Genomic DNA, 23,689 nt, shown 5'->3' on the forward strand with positions numbered 1-23,689 from the left:
CCTTTGAACCATCTTCAATGAATCTGTTTGTTGGACTGGATACGTGTTCCGCTCTAATAGCTGCAGTAGTCATCACAGTCCTCCGACTGGGAGTGCCACACTTTTCCTTTTCATCTTTACAGCCCCACTTTGTTTTCCCTCACAGAAGAAGCAGCAGGAGCTGGGCGACCTGATGGACCTCTCCTCCTACCTGCTGAGGCCTATCCAGAGGATCAGCAAGTACAGCCTCCGACTGCAGGACATGTTGGCTTTGGCCGGCTCATACAGGCCAAAGGATGTGATCCAGGATACGCTGTTCACCTCGAGCGTGTGTGCACAAAGTGTGTGTGGCCCAGCTGCTTACGTGCCTGATCTGTCGAGCAGTGAGCGGGAGAGAGAGAGGGTTGAGATCCAGGCTGCTGCAGACTTGACTTGATTTCAGATGCGTCATGGCAACGATTTGCTTACCATGGACGCCATCCAGGACTGTGATGTAAGATATTGAAATGACAGATAACACATACCTGAATCACAGTAGGTAAATAACATTAACCGCCTGCGCTATGTCCGTCTTCCCTGTCAGGTGAATTTAAAAGAGCAGGGCCAGCTGGTCCGCCAGGACGAATTCACAGTTTTTTTTAAGAAGAAGAAACGTGTCCGCCGCATCTTCCTCTTTGAGGATCTGATTCTCTTCGGCAAGACCAAGAGAACAGCTGTTGGAAATGATGTTTACGTCTACAAGCAGTCATTCAAGGTCTGCGCTCGTGCTTCTTTATACAAAGGCTGCCGGAGTCTTAATAATCACCCTTATTTAACTTGAATGTATTTAGTATATTCTGTTTAAAAGGTTGTAGTCACACCTCACAGCGCCAAATATTTTGATCTGCCACCAAACCACATATGACCATAACTGCCTGCCCTATGTCCGTCTTCCCTGCCGGAGTCTTAATAATCACCCTTATTTAACTTGAATGTATTTAGTATATTCTGTTTAAAAGGTTGTAGTCACACCTCACAGCGCCAAATATTTTGATCTGCCACCAAACCACATATGACCATATCTGTCGGTGTCATTTCTGTGTCTCTCTTTGTGTTTTCTCTCCCAGACCAGCGACATTGGGATGACCCATAACTCTACTGTGAGCGGTCTGTGTTTTGAGATCTGGTTCCGCAGGAGGAAAAGTGAGGACACCTACACCCTCAGGGCCTCCAGCGTGGAGGTGAAGAAAGCCTGGACCACTGACCTGGAGAGCATACTGTGGGATCAGGCCACTCACAGTAGAGGTAGTAACAACAACATACTGTTTTTATTTAGCACTTACATGGAGAACAGTTTACAGATAGCTTTACAGGTTCAAAAACATATTGTGAATATACTTTATGCTGCAGAGCTGCGGATGCAGGAGAGGGTGTTCATGGGAATGGGCCGCAAACCTTTCATGGATATTCAACCAAGTGATGCTGCAATTTGTGACCGAGCCATCAGCTGAGTCCTGCCTGGGAGAAGTAAGCAGCTGAACACACAACACTTTAACTTAAAACTAAATTCAGTCCCATGTCATTTATGCAGGGTTTCCACTGTTCATGTAATTTGTGGAATATCAGGGGGTTACATAAAGTCTATTTCAGGCATGGAAAGTCTGCAGATTCGATCATTTTTTGAGCCAAGTCATGGAATATCATGGAATTATGTTTGTTGCAGATTTCAATTTTATTTCTCATTTCCATGAAGTATTTCTCTATATAATATACAGTTGTAATGTCGCTTGTTTCCTCAGTGCTTTTATCCCCTTTCTGCTTATCAACAGTCACTCAAAGGTTTTTTTTCTTGTCGCTACTGATGAAGGCAAACATGCCAGGAAAATGTAAATTTCAAGAGCTTTGGCAGAAGACTTCAAAGTTTGGATGTTAAGACAGAAAAGCCAGATGTAAAGTTTGTGAAAATACTGTTGAAAATATTGGAGAGAGCCTTTTGGAGCCACACCTACAGTGCAGGCGGGTACAGTACCAGGAAATTCATTCATTATGTTCCCATTTAAGAAGAAGAATTTTGATCAGTTAATTGTTTAAGAAGTTTAAAAAAAATAACATTTTATACTGATAATACCTGTGAATGAGTAAGTAAAGGTTGCAAATGGCTGTTGGTAAAACAATGCAGCTGGATTCTTTTTTTTTTGTGATCAAACCAAATGCGTACTGTTTTACCATTCATTATTGTTGATGGAAATTCAACTTTTTAATGAGTAAAAGTCAGGGAATTTGACATTTGACTTTGAGTGGGAAACCTGTTCATAACACATCAAATCCACAGATACTAGTGTGTGTCCCAGTAAACCAGGACCTCACATGAGCATTCAGGGTTTACTTACAGTATTATTTTCCTTCTTTGTGGCATATATATTTTGTCAGTAAAAAAATAACATTTCATGTTTTTCAAATGAATAGTTTAAGCCATTAGCATGGCTTGATACAGCTTTGTAACAGGCTTAATCAGGGCAGAATAACAACATCAAAGACAAGTTTAACCAAATGATTTAAACCACTTATTTAAAAAAAAAACATGACTGAGTGTCCTTCAGATTTTCTTTTGACCAACTTTTGAATTTTCTCTGATGAATAATGAGTTTTTACTTTACTAGTTAATTGAATTACTAGTTTGTAAATGACGTTGCAGTGTGGCTCTAGGGATGTTAAAGTAGGATGAGTGGTTGGCTGTACACCACCGTTTGTCATGGCTGAACATTGGCTTGATTGCCATTGAATTTGCTGCAGCTATTAATGCAACTAGATTTTGTTGTTTTTGTTATCTAAACAAAATCCAGCTAACAAAGTGGCTAAATTTAACAAAACTAAAATGTGTTTGTGAAATAACTGCAACAGCCCTCAGTGCTCACTGACTCGGCCTATTATTTTCTCACTGATGACATCTATGTATGTGTGTCTTCAGTCCCTGTGGCATGTTGTCCACACAGGGGTTTAGATTATCCCGACCACAGTCCATTGGCTCCGGCAGCACCGCCTCCACCACCATCAGCCATTCGTCTTCCTCATCTGGCCGTGGCTCACTGCCCCCGGCAGGTTACCCCGGGAACCAGTCACAGGGAGTGGACACCCATCCGGGCGTCTGCTCCTCTCCCGAAGCTGGGACGGAAAATGAACTCGACAACCATCATCTTCATCAGCATCATCTTCATGGGAACTGTGAACAGTGGAAAACCCACCATCCTCTGAGTACGTTTATTTTATGTTTTTGTTAACTGTTTTTTACGGATCTGTTTGCTGTTGACTTTAAAGCACTTCAGACACTTAATGAACATTTGAATTCAGTCAGAGAAATCAGATCAAATTGAGTGTTTATATGATGATCAGCCTAAAGGAATAGGGTATATTTTTGTTTTTGTTTGGTGCCATCTGATGACACAGTGTCAAACAAACTAGAAAGCATTTCAACCAACATGTACCATATCAAGGTGATGAACATTTTGTCCTCACGTTTCTTTTCATGTGTGCATCATAATGTAAAATGAACTTGTATCAGTTTTGGTGTCAATTACACTTGTTATGTTTCTGCTTTAGTCGACAGCTCTGAGTCATCTGGGGACTGCTTGAATCTCTTCAGCAGCTCAGAGCGCAGCTGCCTGTCTGCCATCAGTGGAGAGGTGGTGGAGGACTCCTCCTTTGTGTCCCAGAGTTCAAAGGCCCATCCACCGATTTGTCGGACCCCCAGCCTGAGGAGAAACGGCTCACCGGCAGTGAACAGAAAGAAGCCAGGTGTCGCCCCCAAACCTCCACATCTGGCTACTGCTCAGACGCAGGTGAAGGTTAAATAAAGCAACCTGCTGAATTACTGTATGAGCTGAAGAAGATGGTCTCTCTCTCATGTTGTTTAATGATAGTAGAAGGAAAGGTCTGAAGAGGTTTACATGCGTGTTCGTGCCTGTATTGATGCGGCTGTGGCTCACGTCCACATGTCAAAGTGTCCACGGGAAAGACACTGAATCCAATTTTTGTCCTAATAACAAGCGTGCATTCTTCCAGCATTAATATGTGTCTAGTATGTGTCTGTATTAGGTTTCTCGGTTTTATTATTGTTTTGAATATTTTAAGCCAATTCATTAATTAATCAACCGTTTTATTTGTTTTCATTGTGAATTAAAATGTTTGTCTTTTGTTTAATGCTGTTTTTAATTCTGATTTGTGAAGATATAAAGAAAGTGATGATGATAATCATCATTGTTAGCAATGGCCCCTGCAATAAGAATAAATTGGGCTTTGAATATTGTTGCAGAATCTCCTGTCGCCCTGCAGATGGACGGATCGTCTGAGTAAAACAAATATTTGGTGTTGCCTCGTCTGGTCTCTGGGTCTGGTTAGGGGGATTTTGGTGTGTCTGTATCACACCTCGGTCATCCATATGTGGTTATCTTGATCACGTGACTGACCCATGCAAGACAGGAAGATACTGCTACATGGGTGATCATGAATGGGTCAGTCACACACAACATTTGTCCACAATGTGTTTCTTAGTCCTTTTACCCCGAGAAAACATTTTCATATCTCCCAAAAGAAATTCTTTTGAACTCGGCATCAGCTGTTATAGGCCTTAAAAACATCTTTTATTTGAATGTCCTGACAATATGCAGCTCAGAAAAGGAATGAGTGTTACTTAATGTGCTGCAACACATTCAAAAAAATTCCCCGAAACAGTCCTAAAAAATAACCAGTTTTTTTCTAAGGCATGTGTTTTTATATGATTGATAAACTGTCACTCAATACACGTTACATGTTTATAAACTATACTGTTATTTAACTGTTAAAAACAGGCTCTTCATTTACATTCAGTCATGAGTCTGTGTGTTTCTACATCAACACAGAGTGACGTATGTGGTCAAGGGATACATTTAAAATACATTTTGTGTGATCTTCTGTCCTATACATTTTGTACAATTATTGATATGCAGGGATCAAAGAAGAGAAGATTTTATTTATTACCGTCATAAAAATCAGAAGCCAACACACAGGACCAGCATCTGTATCTGGGATAGACCACTTCAGTCCAGAGGGTTTCATGCTCCTTTGAGCCGTTTGGCCACGCCCACTCGCCAAACACATCAGATGTGTCGTCTCACCACGCCGGATGTATGTCACACGTTTCGTGAGGTTTCAAGCAGCCTTTGACCTTAAACATCAACTTCCTGTGTTACGGCGAGACCTCCAACTTTGCCGCAGCGTCACGGCGACGCCCATTGACAAAGTCGAAGGAATGTCTCAACATATCATCAACTACATGTTCAGGTTATTGTGACCCGACTTTACGTTCATGTGATCAACCAGCTCGACGGAGAACGTGAAAGTATGAAAAGTGTCATTTCCAGTGTCCACCAGGGGGCGCTATGACTCTGAGCGAATATTACCACACAGAGTCTTTGGGGCTCGACCATTATCATACCTGTGATGTTTGGAGAAGGTAGGTCCATGTACACGATCTAAAGAAACTTAGAGTTTCATGGCGAGGCCCTCAACATGGCCGCACATATCGACGAAAACGAATTCTTTTGATAAGATTTAATCCCAAACATGTTAACTGTTCATAGAAATATATTCAAGTCGGTGTGACCAAACCCCGAGGACAAGTTCGTTAAAGAACAACGTCGAACAATCGCTCAAAATGGCGACTAAATTTAAAATGGTGGACTTCCTGTCGAGTTGACGTAATGGTGCAATATAACTTTTTTGTGCGTCGAGGTGTGATACACATGTCCACCGGATTTCATGAATTTAGGTAAATGTGGCCGCCGGGGCATCTCTAGGTGGCGCTCTCGAGCCATTTGGCCACGCCCACTCGCGACTCCACCAGAGGACGACATTTTCCCCGGGAGACATGTGTGTATGCACTTTGATGAGGTTTTGAATATGATAAAGCCTCCAAAAAGGCAAATCACTTGGAGGAGAATAATAATAAGGAACCAGAAAAATAAAAATAATTCCTTGAATAACATGAGAGCTTTCACACCATCGGTGCTCGGGCCCTAACGAGTGTTGTAAGTGTGTCTCCCCTGCCTGTCTTATAATAGAATTAGTGATGTGAGGACCAGACACATGGGGGTGTCCTGATCAGGTTTCACATGCTACAAATATCTCTCAAGGGCTGTTACACTGCAGGGACATTAACCAATAAAGCTGCAGCTAAAGTCGCTCTCCACACAGAAGTCGAGGGACACGAAGTTCACTGCAGATATGAGTGAAGGTAAGGAAAACTGTTTGTTTCAAATTGTAGTACAGGTGTTAACTTGTTTATGAAGTGTAATCTTTATAAGTGAACATACAGTTTCTCTTGGTGTTTCTTCAAAGTCTACTTTGAGTGTCAGATTGAGAGCCATGAGTGAAATGTGATGAGCACCATTCTGGTGGATGACATGAGATATCTCAGATCTGGGACATTGATCTGCAGCTCAAAGTTTCCTCACAGATGATAAATCACAAGAAATCATCAGCAGGACATTCTCCGCTGCAGATTCAGTGTTACTCAACTTTTAATAGAGTCATCGGGTTATGAAGTTAGTCCACATTGGTGCAAATGTTTTTTCTACTGATGTGACAAGTTGTTTTTTTGTCTTTGTATCTATGCACAGTGTTGGGCATTGAGCGCTGTGATCTGGACATTAGCAGCAACCACAGCAGCCATCACACACAGCTGTATGGAGGGAAGCGTCTGGTTATCAGAAGGGGACAGCCCTTCAATATCATTATACACCTGACACCAGGCAGCAACACAAACTTCAAACCGGGCCAATCCAGCTTCACTCTCATCGTTGAAACTGGTACACATCAGTGTTTTTTTATTTTGTATATGTGTGAGACAAATAATTATTGAGACACTGTGTTTATGCATTAGCAGTTGTTGTTTTCTCAAGAATATGGAGTTTCTCTGTAATTCAGGCGGGCGTGGAGTCTGTCTTTAGCCCCTTTCACATCTAATCATTCAAAGGCTCCAGTCCGTCCCAATTAGTGGGCTTTATAACCGTGCCAGCCTTCATTCATCCTACCTGCTCCGTGAACTCCACATTGCTCTGCAACCAGCCGCCACAGATCCGATGCCAATCTCCCCCGCCTCCCTGACCTCCTCCCATATTAATACATTCTTCTCTGTCCATATTGAGTTTATTCATTCAAACGTTGTGAATCTCAGGCTCTGCCGGGTTGGGTTGTGGTCTCAGGAATAGTCTGTGACATATTTGCTCAGACTATTTTAGAGCATCACTTGTAGATTAAAAAAAATGTAGGCCTATTTCTTTCTTTAATACAAGGTTAAACCTGGCTGAAATATTTGAGTCTCTCATCTGGATTTAGAATCACAGTTTATGTCCATTTCTGTGTCTCCAGGTCCATTACCCAGAGAAGAATCAGACACCAAGGTTTTATTCTGTCTACATGACTCTACTTCAGAGACTGAGTGGAGTGCATCTGCTGCTAATGATCCATCTGAAAACACACTAACTGTGTCCCTCAATTCCTCTCCTGACGCCCCCATCGGGCTCTATTCCCTGAGTGTGGACCAGAAGGGCCAGAAAACCAGTTTAGGACAGTTCATCCTGCTTTTCAATGCTTGGTGCCCCAGTGAGTACAGACTATTGTCTTGAAAGTGACCTCAATGAGTTATACATGTTTTAGGTTAAACTGCTCTGTCAGTCAAACCTGAAAATTATATTTCCTTTCTTGTCTTTATGTAATTTACCACTAAACCAAACTTCTAAACACCTATCTACCACAGCCCTCTCTTCCAAATGATGCAAACGTGAGACATTTACTGTATGTGCTATTGCTGTAGGATGGTCTGAATGTTTTTTCTGACTAACAGGAGATGCTGTTTACATGAACGATGAGATGAGGAGGCAGGAGTTTGTTTTGGCACAGTATGGGCTCCTCTACCAAGGAACATATATGAGAATCTATGGGTTTCCCTGGAACTTTGGACAGGTAGGCAGTAGGTCATACGCTGTCAGTGTCAAACATTACAAGTTTAAGTAAAACATAAAAATGTCGACAAATCCTTCAATAAGAAAGACTGTTTCTTTATAAACGGTTATCAAACATAATATTTTATGAATAACATTGGTATAATAAAGTAGTTTTCTCTTCTATTTGCAGTTTGAAGAAGGAATTTTGGATATCTGTCTGAAGATTCTGGATAACAACCCAAAATATTTCTCTGATGCTGATAAGGACTGCTCTGCCCGGGGAAATCCTGTCTATGTGACCAGAGTGCTGAGTGCCATGGTAGGTCTGCTTTTGTTCACTATAGGAAGGAGGGAGAGCCCGAGGATGCTTTTAGTTTAAGATTACCGTGGTGCATCAGAAAACTCTGTCTGCTCTTTAGTATTCACTGTGTTTTATCGTTGTGCGGGCCAACCTTTGTCCTTCTTTTCAAACTCTCGCTTCTCCCCCAGAAACCTTTGTGATACAAAGCAGCATAAAAGAAAGCCAGCCTGCATGCTCACTCCAAACAAGCGGCAGAGAGCATTGTAATAACTAACAAATAAATGATGGTCTGTCGGCATGTTATTTCTGCTGCTGCATGGCAAAATAGTGAAGAGAAATCCAGAGCTATTTTTACTGGGTGTCTTCAGTTGCTGTCATTGTACAAGAAATCAGGGATATTTCCAGACAATTTGATAACCATGAAAAGATCATGCACTATATTTGGGTTATATGGTATAGAGTGTTGAGAGTGCACTTTCAAAGCCAGCATTACAAACGTGTCATAATGGTTTATATTTACCTTTTCAACCCTATATGCTTTAATCAGTTAGCGCTGATCTGTATCTTTTAATTTGACAAAACTTTCGTTGTTCACATTTTTTTTTAAATCCAACACTGTCCTCCTTTTTAATGTCCTGCCCCTTTGAAAAAACAATCAGGGTAAAAAGATAAAATAAAGATCTCAGCATTTAAGGGAGTGTTACCTTGAACATCTTGTGAAGAAAAGCAAATAAACAAGCACATTTTGTACATACTAATTTAAAATAAATAAATTAAATAGTAAATGTCCCTCATTGACAGAATGTGAAATTATTATGAAAATATTTAGTTCAATTTAATTTTAATTAAAACTTTGATGTCCGCTCATTTCTCTGCAATGTTCACTTATGCTCCTCTTCTTCTCAGTGCTTTCTCTCTGCTCTCTGCCTCCGGCCACAGATCAACAGTGAGGATGACTGGGGCGTGGTGGTAGGAGAGTGGGAAGATTATACTGGTGGGGTTAATCCAGGACAGTGGCTCGGCAGCGGGGACATTCTGCGTCAGTGGGCACAAAGTGGTCCCGTCCGCTATGGCCAGTGTTGGGTCTATGCTGCTGTTGGATGCACAGGTTGGAGCACAGTGGACAGTTTATATGGTCATTTCATTTGTTTTTTTTAATCATTCATTTATGTATCAATTCACCCACTTATTCAATTTTCCTGTGTTTTAAGCTTTTGAGATTTGGTTATTTTGTTTTAGAAATATAACATTCACATGTCTTAATGTGATCTTAACAATTTTAACAGAAAAACAACAAGAGAATTTGTTTGTTAAATTCTATTTAACAAAAATAAAATTAGCCAACAGGCTATCACCTATCTTGAGGCATTTTAGAAACAATTTCTTTAACTACCGCACCATACAACACTGTATAATTGACCTTCATTATAACTTACTGCTTCATTCCAGTTACATTGTCAAGCTGCCCTCTGCTGCCAACAATCACAGCTTTTTAATCAAAATCCTAAATTTAGAATCTAATCTCATGGCTTTGTTCCTGTTTGCCCTTCATTGTTTATCTCTGATGACCGACACGGTCTCAAACGTTTGCTTTATAAAGCTGGTGTGATGTAGTGTGACTGTGCGTCCTCCTTCAGTGTCCCGTGCTCTGGGCATCCCGTGTCGAGCGGTGACTAACTTTGAATCTGCTCACGATGGCCACGCTGACCTGGTGATAGAAAGACTGTTTGATGAAGATGGTGAAACAATTACTCATAAAGACTCAATATGGTGAGTTGTTAGTCTCTTTCATTACATCTTTTTTTTATTATCACGTCATCTTTCATTAATCCCATGTCAGAGAATACAACATTGATTATTTCACAGTTTTAATCAAAAGGGTCATGTTATAGTTTCTATATTAACATTTTTTTCCAGGAACTTCCATGTTTGGGTGGATAGCTGGATGACTCGTCCAGACTTGGGGCAGCGGTTTGATGGGTGGCAAACCAGTGACCCAACCCCACAGGTGACAAGTGAAGGTGAAGACAAAGACCTGATTAGAATAAAAAAGCACACATCAAAACTGCCTTAAAGAGCTGTTATAAGGGTTTGCGTGTGAGGGCACCAAATTTGACCATGGTGGTTAGTTTCGACTTGTGACAGTCACAGCTTTGAGGTCTGGTTCAGGCTGACATCAAACTTGTGACAGCATATTGTGTTCGACATGTTCACATGGAGATTGTTCTCTTCTTTAAAGCTTTTCAGTTTTATTTGAACAAATTACACATAACACAAATAATCTGACCCCTTTGGAGGGCCCACATACAAAATGCTGTTACATTTTTTGTTTCTAAATGTTGCTGATAGTTAGTGCTTTAGGTTTATAATCACGCTGCTATTAGCCAGGTTGTTACTTTTTTAACATTGATTGATATTTCAATGTGGTTTTTGTTATTTTGTTTTCTTGCTGTGTTTTGTTTTGTGCCTATAAAGTCTTTTGGGAACATGTCACATGGTGACTTTTCTCTTTCTGGATTTTTTTGGCTGCTCTCCATTTTGTATTAATATCCACTCAGCAAAAACAACCTTCTAAAAAGGGCTATTTTGTGGATGTATGATGCTATCAGGTGTTTTCTGCTGTGGACCAGCTTCCCTGAAGGCGGTCAAGGAAGGCGAGCTGACCAGGAAATATGATGCCCAATTTGTTTTTGCTGAGGTGAGTCTTTGCTGAAATCTGTTATTGAAATGTATTGTCGAAAAGCACAACTGTGAACACAGTCCTCGTTAGAGGTATGTGTATAAAAATGTATTTTTCTGCTGTTGTTGTATTAACCGCTTGTTCAGAATTAAGCGCCTGTTTTCAAACTGTACAGTGCCTGGTGGCTGTCTTTATATTCAGTATTATTTGATGAAATTTTGTGTCTGTGGTCAGGTTAATGCAGATGTCGTGGACAAGGTGCGCCAGTCAAACGGAGAGTTTGTCTTTTCCCGTGGATCAACCAGCGATGTTGGACGTTTTATCAGCACCAAGGCTGTGGGCTCAAATCTGAGAGACGACATCACACACCAGTACAAGTATGCAGAAGGTACTGCAGTCACAGGTGCACAGACATACTCGACTCCAAACCACAGACTTATTCAAACATATCTAAAAATATACGAGCTGGATCTTCATTTTGATTATAACGCTGTTTATTTAAAATAATTTGTGATTTTGAATCAGTGTATTGGTATTTCTCTGGCCTTTCACCTACAGCACATGGGATGTGCATATAACTATGCTACTTCTGTTGTAAACATCCATGTTACATCTCACATTGCACGAATACAGACACATAACCAAGTTCCTCAGTTTAAAGATTTAGGGCTTTGTTTTCCTGAAACTATGTGCAGATGAAAAAAAAAACCTGTTTGCTCTGTCAAATCTTGTTTAAAATATTTCTTGTTTTTAATCCTGATGGTTTCCAGGCTCCCAGGACGAGAGGCGTGTCTATGAGAAGGCCCAGCACCACAACAAGCTACGGAAGAGGGGAGAAGAGCCAGGACTCCATCTCAAGGTTTTTACTGTTCATACATATTTAGTTGTACCAGGGGGAGAGCAAATACTGTAAATATATATGTATCTAGTATATCTATAAACAAAAATCCAGTGGTGTTTAAAGTACCTGAAAGCCATGCTTGAGTAAAAGTACAGATATCTTACCAGAAAATAACTTTGGTAAAAGATAATGTCACCTGTTAGAAAATGACTTGAGTTAAAGTCTTAAAGTATCTGATGTTTACTTAACTTAAATATTAAAAGGAAATTTGTGTTATTAAATGTACTTAAGTTTTAGAAGTAAAAGTAAATGCTGTAATAAAAAAACTTAAAAAAACAAGTGTTAAAGCGACACTGTATCCGGGGCCACTGTGGCTACAAGTGAAAATTAAGATTAATCTTGTTCAGATATTATGATGTTGTTGCGACTTGCTTGCATCAGACATGCCTTGGCTTGAGTGGAAATACAATGTAGAAACTTAAGCAGGTCTTTGAGAGCACTTGATGATGGAGCTCTCAAGCTCCAACCACTGATTCACCAGAGCTGTTTGTGGCAGTCTGTATTATCGAGCTATCAAATTCCCTCCAATTGTATTTTGTAGTAATGAAGTAGCTCAAATGTATTGGAGTACAAATATATATTTTGTTTAGTAAAAGTGAAAGTTGACAGAAAAATAAAAATTCCAGTCAAGTTCAGATACTCCAAAAAAACATACTTAGGTACTGTAACCAAGTATTATTACTTTGTGACATTACACCACTGCAAAAATCACAGAAAAGGACACAAATCGATATTTGAACTTCAGAGAGACCATGAATGTCCTAAACAAAAATCCCCTCATGATTCTCATTTAAGATCAAGCTCTCCGACAACATGATCGTGGGCTCAAACTTCGAGGTGTTCGCTATCCTCACCAACGACTGCATGGATGCAAGGGACTGCAAGTTTCGCTTCTTCGCCACAGCGGTCGGCTACAACGGCAGACGAGGAGCCCGCTGCGGATTTGCTTCAATTGAAGTGGAGGTGCCGCCTGGAGAAGGTTAGCTCTGATGTCAGTGTGAGCTGTGAATTTAATGAACTCACCAAAAAACATTAACCAATTGTTAGGAAATGTCCCAAAATTTGAGGTACCACTTTGAAACAAGGTATTTATCTGTCAAAACAATTTCTCAATTGGACATTGTCTTAATGATATCTTAAAGCATAAAATGTGTGTTTTCAGAAAGGCGCCTGTCCATCAAACTGGAGTATGACAGTTATGGAGCAGCGATCACCTCTGACAGGATGATCCGTCTCTTAGCCATGGCCTACGACAAGCGGTTGGACGTTTTCCACCATGCTAGGAAGACCCTCGTGCTTGATCAGCCAGAAATAGAGATCAAGGTAAGGATGGAGGGACAGTGAAAGAAACCAGAAAACATGTCACATTTCAGGAGAATATATCTGAGTGAGTAAATGATGTTTTGACATTCCTGGACGAAACTGAACTTGAGTAGCAAGAAATCAGTGCACATAAATTTAAGCATGAAGTACATTAATAAACTGTTTTTCACAAGGCAGCCATGTCCAGGGGCATTATGTTTTTGCAACGTCTTATTCTATGCGAACGTACGTCAACTTAGGTCAACTTCTCTGTGACATGATAATGTTCTGGAGAAAATCTTTTCTGTCCATTATTTAACATCGTAACTCGTGAACAGAAGAGCAGATTTTGACTATATTTCATCTTTGGTCAGATACTGAATTGTTGACACTAATCTTGGGTGTTCACCCTCTCGAGCCTCCTTCTTGAATATCTATACTGAACCTTGAACTTTGACTCGGGTATCCACATGTACAGAAAAGTAAAGTGTTTGAAAAGTTTCCACTGTTTTCTTTTTTTATTTGGTGAGTTGTAATTAAATTGTAGAGGTTTATCATGATACTTTTAAACATTTGCGTTTCTATATTAACTCTTACTTTATGAAACCTGTTTTCCTAAACCTTTCTCTGCAGCTGGAGGGAGAGGCCACAGTGAACCAGCCTGTGACGGTACAGCTGACCCTGTTGAACCCTTTACCAGAACCGCTGCAGGACTGCAGCTTCACCATAGAGGGGAACAACCTCACTGACGGCAAACCCATAACAGCAAAGTATGTGTTATGCAGCAGTAACTGTTACGTAGATTTCTATACTTTCCTACTGTTTTCTACTGAGCCATTTTACTCTTGTCACCCATTCCAGTTTATCTTCTGTTTAATGGACAAGAAGATATCTGTACTGTAATCAAATTTGATGTAGCTTTTGAGTCAAGGCCAAACAAACCTCACCCAAAACCCCTCTAAACGTTTCCCTGCAGCTGTCACACTGGGATGCCTAGTTCTGTTATAAATGAAATGTTAGTTTCAGCTCTCAATATAAGCTGCTGTTCTGTTACCCAGTTACAGTGAGAATATCTTAAAAACAAATATCAGCTTTCTGCCTGTGCTGTGTACTTACGAACAGAGATAAAACAGTTTGGCTGATGTTGCTCTTTGTATGATTCCTGCAGGATTGGAGCCGTGGGCGCCGCACAAGAAGCCAAGGCCCGTTTTGAGTTCATTCCCAGCAGTTCTGGCTCCAACGTGCTCCTGGTGAACTTTGATAGCGACAAACTGAAGAACATCAAGGGCTTCATTAGTGTTGTTGTGAGAGGAGAATGAGCCAGGACAGAGTCTCATTGCACCAACAGATTTCAGTTTAATTGAATTACAGTGGCATTCAGAGCTGCTGCTAACATAGAGGCCTGAGGCTTTATGTTTTTTTAATCCACTTATTATTTGTATCCTCTTATTATACTCGTATATGTGCACCTGTGCTAGATGGGCAAACTTGAGGAAAGATACCATGGAAATTCTTGACATATTTGGAGAAGCACATATTGGATCCTCTTTTAAACAATGCCTTACTTCAGTAGAAACAAATCTTTGTAGGCATTTTGTATAATTTCTTCACCCGTCTCTGACATCAGTTTGATGATATTAATGACCACATTTAATCCACAATTCCTTCAGTTGCAAGATGTTTGATGATTTTCTTGCATGTACTGACCGATTGCAATAACCTGCACACAAGATTTCAATGGAAATCTTTGTTTTTACCTTTCAATAACCCTCCAGTTTCTCTTTTAGACCCATTACTTGGTCGGTTACTGGATCTTCATTCAGTTGAAATGTTCCAGTGCATAGGCACTAACCTTGAGCTCAAATTGAAAATAACGATAGCATCACAATAGTCAGGAAAAGAGAGAGAGAGAGACAGTGAAGCTTTACTTCAGTCCTCCAAGTCTCTTTTCTCTGAAGAGTTGTCTGACGTCAGGAGTTCATCAGGGCGTTGCTTTACTGGCTGACAGTATCTGCAGTTGAAGTCAGTGGGTTTCCTCTTCTACTTCATCATTGTAGTTAAGTCAAAGTTCCTTGTTTATCACTTTGTTTATCATTTCTTAGTATTTTTAGGTTCACTTGTATTTGGTAGATAGTGTGCAGACAACAGACAGGAAAAGAGGGGGGAGAGATGGGATGTGGTGACGTGACATGAACGTTCCTGTTGAGACTCCATTATTGTGGTCAACATCTTTGATCCCGAGGCCACACGATGCCCAGTTTCATAATCTATTGCTTACATCATTCTTTGTTTAGTGCTGACCTTATTATTGAGTTTAGTGGATTAGACGACTTCATGTCTTTATGTTTGTGTTGCATAAAACACATTTAAAACACACCGTCATGGAGATTTGTGATTTTGTCAAGTATTATAAAGTGTCACTTTTTCTGCTGGTCTGTACGTCATCTCTTGTTGTGACATTATGATTCTTCAGGTTCTTCTTTCAGCTTCGATAGGGAGGTCAAAGGTCATGGGTTCTTGAACACGATTTTATAACAAACCTGACAAGATGTCAAGCTGAAAACCAGTGTAATCACTCAAGTACAATAGCACAATTTTACAATGATTCAAAAAAGGCATTTATTTACAGAAGCGGGCAATAGTCAACTATATCTTCATCACTCCACTTCATCTTCCTCCTCACCGGAGAATTGCTGGGAGTAACGAGGGGCAGCGTAGTCAGCCATGTTGTTTAGTCCGTAAACTGCAGCAGCTCAGCGCACTGCGAGAGATCTCCATGTTACGGGGACCAGACCACTCGGAGGTTTCGGCGTCGTAGCACTCGACGTCAAGGGTGGTGGTGATGCCGTTGAAGCCCCCGGCAACAAACAGGCAGTCATCGATTAGTGCGATGCCGAAGTTGCTGCGGTGGTGCAGCATGGAGGGCACAGCGTTCCAGGTGTTGGTTTGAGGGTTGTAGGCCTCAGCAGTGTGCAGACGGGCGGTTCCATCGAAGCCACCAACCTACATGAGAAAAAGTTCATCATGGAGATGATGCTGCTCTTTTAGATTTTTCTGGGGGGATTTTTTTTTTTGTATCTTCAGTTAAAATGTAAAAGAAAACTGTTGACTAATGACATTTCCTGCAAATATTAGAAATGAGTATGCCCATTACAATTTCCCCAAAGCACAAGTGGACAAATACAGATTTCTTGATTGATCTGATCAACACTTCAAAGATGTTCAGTTTACTGTAATAAAAAAAAACAAAGAAAAGAAGCCAAACTTCCCATCTGAGCAGCTGGAAATTAATAATTTTAGTAATGTTTGCTTAAAAGATTACTCAGTTATTAAAGTCGTTGGTCATCAATTTTTGATCTGTCAACTAAAATATGAATGTTATTTACTAACTAGTATGTTACTGACTTCAATGGAAAAGCTTTGAAACCTCTGTTAAGACTTCCTTTTCATGCCTCTGTGTCTCACAGTGTTTCTGTGTTAGTTCAGTTTCAGCAGAGCTTCATGTGCTTACTGCAAAGACTCGGTCTGCGTAGACGATGACTCCAATTCCACTGCGCCTGCTGTCCATGTCGGCGATCAGTGTCCACTGGTTGGTCTCTGGGTTGTAACATTCAGCCGTTGACAGACATTCACTTCCATTGAAGCCACCACAAATGTACACCTGGAGGGAATGAAGGAGAGAGGATGTAAGTCATTTTGTGTTACTTTCATCAAAGACACATATTTAACGCTTAATATCTGATAATCACAGATATTTGTATTTTCTAGAAGTCACACGTTTTGGTGAAAAAACGAGTACATTAACAAGGCAATGCTGTACAATGTGTTGCTGAATACTGAATGCATGACGGTGCTTTGCATTTCTGTTTCCGCTTCTTCATTTAATATATTAAATCAGTCTAGATGGACATGGATGTTCACTACAACTTGACTGGTTGCAGGCGTTAATTCTAGGTTGGGCTTAAGAAAACTATTTTTTGCTTTTGAAGCCGAAATGTTTCACGGTGATGATAGTCTGTTTAGGTTTATTCGGTTAATATTTTTCTTTGGGGAAAGCCCCACACACCTTGCCATGGAGGGTTGTGCAGCTGGCGTCACTCCTCTGGTCTTGCATGGACGCAATTAAAGTCCACTGGTCGGTCGTAGGCTGATAGCGCTCGGCCGTTGCAAGTCGATTATGTCCATCATAGCCTCCTATGGCATAAATGTGCCCATCCATCACAGTTACACTGACATAGCAGCGTCTTGAATGCATTGATGCCACCTCCTGCCAGGTGTGTGCGTCCAGGTTAAACCTGTGCACAGTGCTGAACTGCACAACACCGTCAAAGCCACCGACACAATAAACTGATCCGTTGAGGAAAGCAACACCTTGATAGGCCCGAGGAGTTTTATCAGTGTTGATGACATTGACCCAGCGGTCAGCACGGACGTCATAAGCCTCGATGGTATTGGTGGGGCTGCCCTCACTCCAGCCTCCAACAGCAGACAGGATGGCAGTGGGCAGGCGTGGGCGGGTCAAAAAGTTGCAGATTATGGACTCAGAAAACCAATTTTTTTCTGAGGTCATTCATGGCCTCCAAGGTCTTGACGAAAATCATTTGACACTCTGCACACGCCTTAACCACTTCGTTGTGGGTCACGTTGTCTATTACGTATTCTGGGACCATCAAAGCCAGCCTGACCTGCACAGAGACACGAGGACATACGTTGGAATTACATTTTCTAAAATGTAGCTTGAGCAATACTCAGACTCGACTGGTGTTACCAGCAGGTTTCAGCTCATTACAAATATCATATTGGCATTAGTAGTAGACAGTCCCTCCAGGATTCAGCAGAATTCTAAAATGCTTGATTTTACAGCGTATTTTCTCATAAATTGCAATGTAATTTGTGGGTCTTTTTTGCAGTAAAAATGTGGGACTTCAAAACTTTGCCATTTGAGAAAAAAAAAAATACTTTTTTTAATAGCTACAAAAAGAATAATATGTGATCACTTCCTTTGATAATAAGATTTTTTTTAACTTCGAAATCCATGTGGCTCAAAGTTGCCAAAAGTTCAGAAAAGCAAACAATCTGTGACTCATATAGTAAATAAAGGCTCTATCTGACTACTCTATTCACAAAAACAAAGTGCTGTCTCTTCCAACTTTAAGTGTGTAAAAACTTCAAGTTGTGTAAAACGTAAACTTTTTACACATACAGGATTCATCATTCCAGTGATAAGACTCTTTAAGACCACATTTCCCACAAGTCCCGCCACTTCTAGTAGTTCTGTTTTTTCCACTTGGCTAGCATGGAGTTTGTTTTGCTGGTGAGAGGAGGGGGAGCAGAGCCTCATTGACTGTATCTGAGGAGTTATTTTTGTTTGGAAAAGCTACTTTATGCCGTAATCCTTTCAGCAGAGCTTCTGTTGAGGAAATGTTTTGCCCAAAAATTGTGGGAATTTTGCAAAACTGCAGGCTCCTGCAAATGTAGCAGAGATTGCTTGAATTTGCATTAATTATTGCGATTGCAAGATTGTGATTTCCTGGAGGGACTGAGTTGTGGAAGTAGTAGTAGTTTTGTCGTCGGCCTGCAAAGAAGAAATGAATATGCAGAAACATCTCTTTCAGATGATATCAAAAAGTTGTTGCAAATAGGCCTTTGTAGTTCTCCACCAGACTGCACTGATTTCTTCAGTTTTCTAGATTGAAAATCTCAGTATTCTTTTTGGTCACAATTTCTTAATAAACAAATTTAAAGGGTCCTTACAAAAAATATATATATTTTTTTTTACTCTCAAATTATAATATCAGTCAAAAATGCAGGAATGTTCTGAGTTCAGTGTGAAAATATTTGTAAGATGTGTGCACTGTAATGTTTGTATGTTGTAGTCAGGACTGAAGCACTTCAGTTCTTTTTCATTATTCTTGTCGACTCTCTCAGACTCGGGCCTATTAAACTTCATAATATTTCCTGTCTATCAGCGTAAAATGCAAAAAAAATACATTTTACTTGCGTGGTCTAGAACAGGACTGAGTGTGGCCTGGTCTCATGTATTTTGTCTTGGCTTAAAATCGCCTGTTGGAAATGTTGCAGACTTTACAGAAAGAGTTGTGACTGCAGCCCAGCTAATACTGTACTGTACTGTATGGTATTGTATTCATGAAAACACTATTAGCAAGATTTAAAAGATGCAAATCAAGAGTAAGTTGCATCCCAACAGTTGATCGCCTCACTTACTTTGAACAAAAGCAGAGCGATGTACTTTCTACGATCCTCAGGTACGAAGTCGATCCAGCGAAGGATGGCCTCATACACCGTCTTCTCCTGCTTCACATTGAGTTGGTCACTCTCAATGATTTGAACAAGTTTCTGTGCAGAGAGCGACAGGAACTCTTCTGAGGTGGCAGCAACCTTCTCAAAGTTGAGGATACAGCAGGTGGACGAGGTTTATCGCCAACCAGCAGACTAACGGCCAGACAGCATCTCCTGGGAGCCAGAGTTTGGTGGTACAATCAACCCCTGGACCTCGGCACCCGCAGTGGGAGGGAATCGTGTCTGGAGTGGTGGATTTAGGAAAAAGAAGGCCCCTTCAAGGCAGCAGCAGCAGCCCTAATTCAACAACTGTAGCCTGCTGTAACATCATCGTCAAACCTGAGGATTACAGTGAGGCTGGAACTAGTCAGGGGTCAAAGGCTGCTCCACAGTCACCTCACAGGTAATACAACTTCTTTTTTGATCTGTTCATCCCACTTAATTAGTATTTAACCTCAGTGGTTAAATTTTCAGTTCTTAGACATTGCTATTAGAAAGTAGCACTCAGACTTTTGAAGATGATCTGATATTTGGTGATTTTGCAATTTTATTTTTGCATTTCTTAATATTAGTTATAGTCCCCTTAATCGTATATTCTTACAGATCGAGCCAGGCCCTGTAACATATTGTAGGTACTATTCCCAAAACAGTATTCAGTCATTACTTCAGCTTGAGTTGACAAGAAACAAATCTGACTGGTCGATTTTCACTCTCCTGACAATATTATTTATCTCTTATGAGAAAATAAAAAGTTTTAACCATCGTGTCAGGCAGCGTGTAAAACCTTTTTTTTTTTACAACCACAAGAGGAAATATAAACTTCATCAGATGGAAATCTTGTCGTATTGAAAATGTCCAGTGTATCATTTTATTTTAGACTGATATATTTGGTTCTTTGGAAACATTTGGCTCTTCACTTGAATTTAAAAAAAAGTTCAATTGGTCTGACCAAAGTTTGTATTGATTGATCCAGCAGTGAGTCAGTAGGGTTGAAGATGTTAAGGACTCTAAAAGCTGGCTTGATCTCCTTCCTTTCCGCTGCAGGAACACACACTGGGTTTTGACTCTGTACTGTTGTTTTTGTTTCATTTTTGAACAGGTCATCAAGGAGAACAGAAAGAGAAACAAGGAGAAGGCAGATGAGCAGAGCGAGGAGTGAGAGAGATGCCGCCGCTCTGTCTCAGTCCCACACTGTCGGCTGTCAGTGGTTTCCATGGGGACGAGGTATTAGAGCGAGGTCAGCGAGCCAGGACTCGTGCACAACTGGAGCGTCAGCGGCCGGATCATCCACCCCACCTGACCAGCGGGTTCGATCCCCGTCATCTTGCTCCCATCACGGTCAGCCGTCATGTCGCGTCCTCCAGGAGGCTCAGAAGTTTCAGATCTCCCGCCACGGGAGCTTCTGCTCAGAGAACTCCTGTATGAGCGACCGAGGGCCTGCAGGGGGTAGTGAGCCTCTATGCTGCAAACACTCCAGCCTGCCCAGAGGGAGATATGAGGGGGCGTTTAGTTTGGCGAGTCCACAGGAGAGTGCCAGCAATGCCCTGTAAGTTTACTGTATGTGGTGATAAAAGTAATACTTGATGATATTCCTCTCATTTTCACTAATCCTCTGAGATTTAATGAGATCTCGTGCATTCTTTTCTGTCTCTAAGCTGACAATGAAGAGCTACAGGTATTGTTTCTTCCCTTTGCCTGTTTTATTTTATTTATTTTATTTTATTGTTTTAATTAGCGTACAAGCTTACGAGAACAGACCCTCAGGCCTGCCACCAATGTCATCTATATATCTCACCAGGAGGTTGATGGGATCAGTCAAAAGTAGGGATATCTTGGAGACAGCAAACGATATTAGAGAAAGCCTCGAGTAAACTCATGAGGGGCAGAAGAGTTATGTCATACTGTAGAATAGAGAGCTTTTTATTTTCCTTACCCCAGGGGCCTGTTCTAATCTGTCCATGCTTGGCTTGTTTCTTACGACAATGCATGCAGAAAGAGTAAAATCAGTGTATCTCTTTCTCATCTGCTGAAATTTTAATGAAAATGAATGATAACGATGCATAAGATGAGTAAATGTCAGAGACCAGGTGTATTTATGAACAACGGATGGGAAGAATGTTTTTATTTTGTCAAAAACTGTCCCAAGTTATATGAAAATATTCTTCAGATCTACATAAATGATTAAAAATCAAATATAACACAGGATGTATGCTGAGTATCACTCTGTAGGTGTGTGTTTGAAGTTAACCTCTTTGTTTTGTTTGTGTCACCAGGAGGTTGCAGCTTGTCATGGAGGAGCTGGTCTTCACAGAGAGGGAGTAAGTCCACTCTCTGGGCTACAGCCTGACCCACTACCTCCCCCTGATGGACAGACACGACATCCCCCAGGACCTCAGGGGGAAGCGAGGGGTCATCTTCAGCAACCTGGAGAAGCTTTACGACTTCCACAGCCACTACTTTCTGCCAGAGCTGGAGGCCTGCCAGTGGGAGCCTGCCATGGTGGCCCGCTGCTTTCTCAGACATGTGAGGAATAACTGTATGACTGCAATCAATATACTTGTCCTGCAGTACATCATTTTTTTTTGTATATAATATTTTCAACTCTCTTCAAGATTACATATTGTTCCTTGTGTTTTAATGTGTGGCTCTTTCTGCAGAGTGAGAGTTTTGGCCTATACGCTTTGTACAGCAAGAACAAACCTCAGTCAGACGCCCTGATCCTGCACCGACGCCATGACATCTTTTAAGGTCAGTTTATAATTTGTCTCGTCTTTCTCTCAACTGAAAATTATTAATTACACTGTAAACCTGACCAAACCTGATGTTTTCTCATTTTGTCATTACACTGCAAAAGTTTAATATTCATTACAGATTCTAATTTTGTCATAGTGTCAAAAATACAGTAATTTTAAGATGAAATTACAATCAGTTCTAGTCATCAAAGCACCTCCCTGAAAGTAAATTCGACAACGCAAGAAAAGAACAACCATCTCATCTGTGCATATTTATCTGACAATCGTGTCTCCTCTTGATCTGCTATTCATTACTTGAATGCATTCTGAACCTGACATGAGTAACGGCTTTTTTTTTTTTCAAACTGTTTCACATCCCCACAGTTTACATTTTGTACCTGCCTGCACTGACACTGCTGTACAAGGGAGGTACAATATATGACACCATGGAGTGTACTGAGCGAGATTTTCCAGACAAAGTCTGTGTGGAGAGCCTTGTTGACTCATTCATACTTCCATAATAGACACTTGGTAATTTACTCTGTGTTGAGCTGGAACTTGAGAGTTCACACTTTTCTTTCTTCACTTGTCTTTGAGGTTCAATAAGTTTTACCAGGTCCCAATATTTCCCCTTTGAACCATCTTCAATGAATCTGTTTGTTGGACTGGATACGTGTTCCGCTCTAATAGCTGCAGTAGTCATCACAGTCCTCCGACTGGGAGTGCCACACTTTTCCTTTTCATCTTTACAGCCCCACTTTGTTTTCCCTCACAGAGGAAGCAGCAGGAGCTGGGCGACCTGATGGACCTCTCCTCCTACCTGCTGAGGCCTATCCAGAGGATCAGCAAGTACAGCCTCCGACTGCAGGACATGTTGGCTTTGGCCGGCTCATACAGGCCAAAGGATGTGATCCAGGATACGCTGTTCACCTCGAGCATGTGCGCACAAAGTGTGTGGCCCGGCTGCTTATGTGCCTGATCTGTCGAGCAGTGAGCGGGAGAGAGAGAGGGCTGAGATCCAGGCTGCTGCAGACTTGACTCGATTTCAGATGCGTCATGGCAACGATTTGCTTACCATGGACGCCATCCGGGACTGTGATGCAAGATATTGAAATGACAGATAACACATACCTGAATCACAGTAGGTAAATAACATTAACTGCCTGCCCTATGTCCGTCTTCCCTGCCGGAGTCTTAATAATCACCCTTATTTAACTTGAATGTATTTAGTATATTCTGTTTAAAAGGTTGTAGTCACACCTCACAGCGCCAAATATTTTGATCTGCCACCAAACCACATATGACCATATCTGTCGGTGTCATTTCTGTGTCTCTCTTTGTGTTTTCTCTCCCAGACCAGCGACATTGGGATGACCCATAACTCTACTGTGAGCGGTCTGTGTTTTGAGATCTGGTTCCGCAGGAGGAAAAGTGAGGACACCTACACCCTCAGGGCCTCCAGCGTGGAGATGAAGACAGCCTGGATCACTGACCTGGAGAGCATACTGTGGGATCAGGCCGCTCACAGTAGAGGTA

General features: G+C 41.1%; 2 protein-coding genes and 1 pseudogene across 2 annotated transcripts; all 3 read left to right on the forward strand.

Moving 5' to 3' along the window:
• The first annotated feature begins 437 nt into the window (after positions 1-437).
• LOC138193503 (puratrophin-1-like) lies at positions 438-3,964 on the forward strand. The gene is made up of 6 exons (XM_069141613.1): positions 438-472; positions 563-733; positions 1,086-1,263; positions 1,369-1,485; positions 2,927-3,210; positions 3,556-3,964. Exons 1-4 carry the CDS (start codon positions 449-451, stop codon positions 1,467-1,469), a joined length of 474 nt encoding a protein of 157 aa, XP_068997714.1. The 5' UTR covers positions 438-448; the 3' UTR covers positions 1,470-1,485; positions 2,927-3,210; positions 3,556-3,964.
• A 2,252-nt stretch (positions 3,965-6,216) lies between these two features.
• LOC138192872 (protein-glutamine gamma-glutamyltransferase 2-like) lies at positions 6,217-16,690 on the forward strand (annotated as a pseudogene).
• Positions 16,691-19,365: 2,675 nt separating this feature from the next.
• LOC138192876 (uncharacterized) lies at positions 19,366-23,614 on the forward strand. Its single transcript, XM_069140561.1, has 7 exons — positions 19,366-19,387; positions 19,536-19,824; positions 20,521-20,967; positions 21,695-21,944; positions 22,079-22,169; positions 22,929-23,298; positions 23,509-23,614. The coding sequence occupies exons 1-4, from the start codon at positions 19,366-19,368 to the stop codon at positions 21,741-21,743; spliced, it is 807 nt and encodes a 268-aa protein (XP_068996662.1). The 3' UTR covers positions 21,744-21,944; positions 22,079-22,169; positions 22,929-23,298; positions 23,509-23,614.
• The last annotated feature ends 75 nt before the right edge of the window (positions 23,615-23,689 follow it).

The sequence above is a fragment of the Embiotoca jacksoni genome, unplaced genomic scaffold, assembly GCF_022577435.1.
Source record: "Embiotoca jacksoni isolate LCO1_2020_lvr unplaced genomic scaffold, fEmbJac1.0.p SCAF_9, whole genome shotgun sequence".
In the NCBI taxonomy this organism is placed as follows: Eukaryota; Metazoa; Chordata; class Actinopteri; family Embiotocidae; genus Embiotoca; species Embiotoca jacksoni.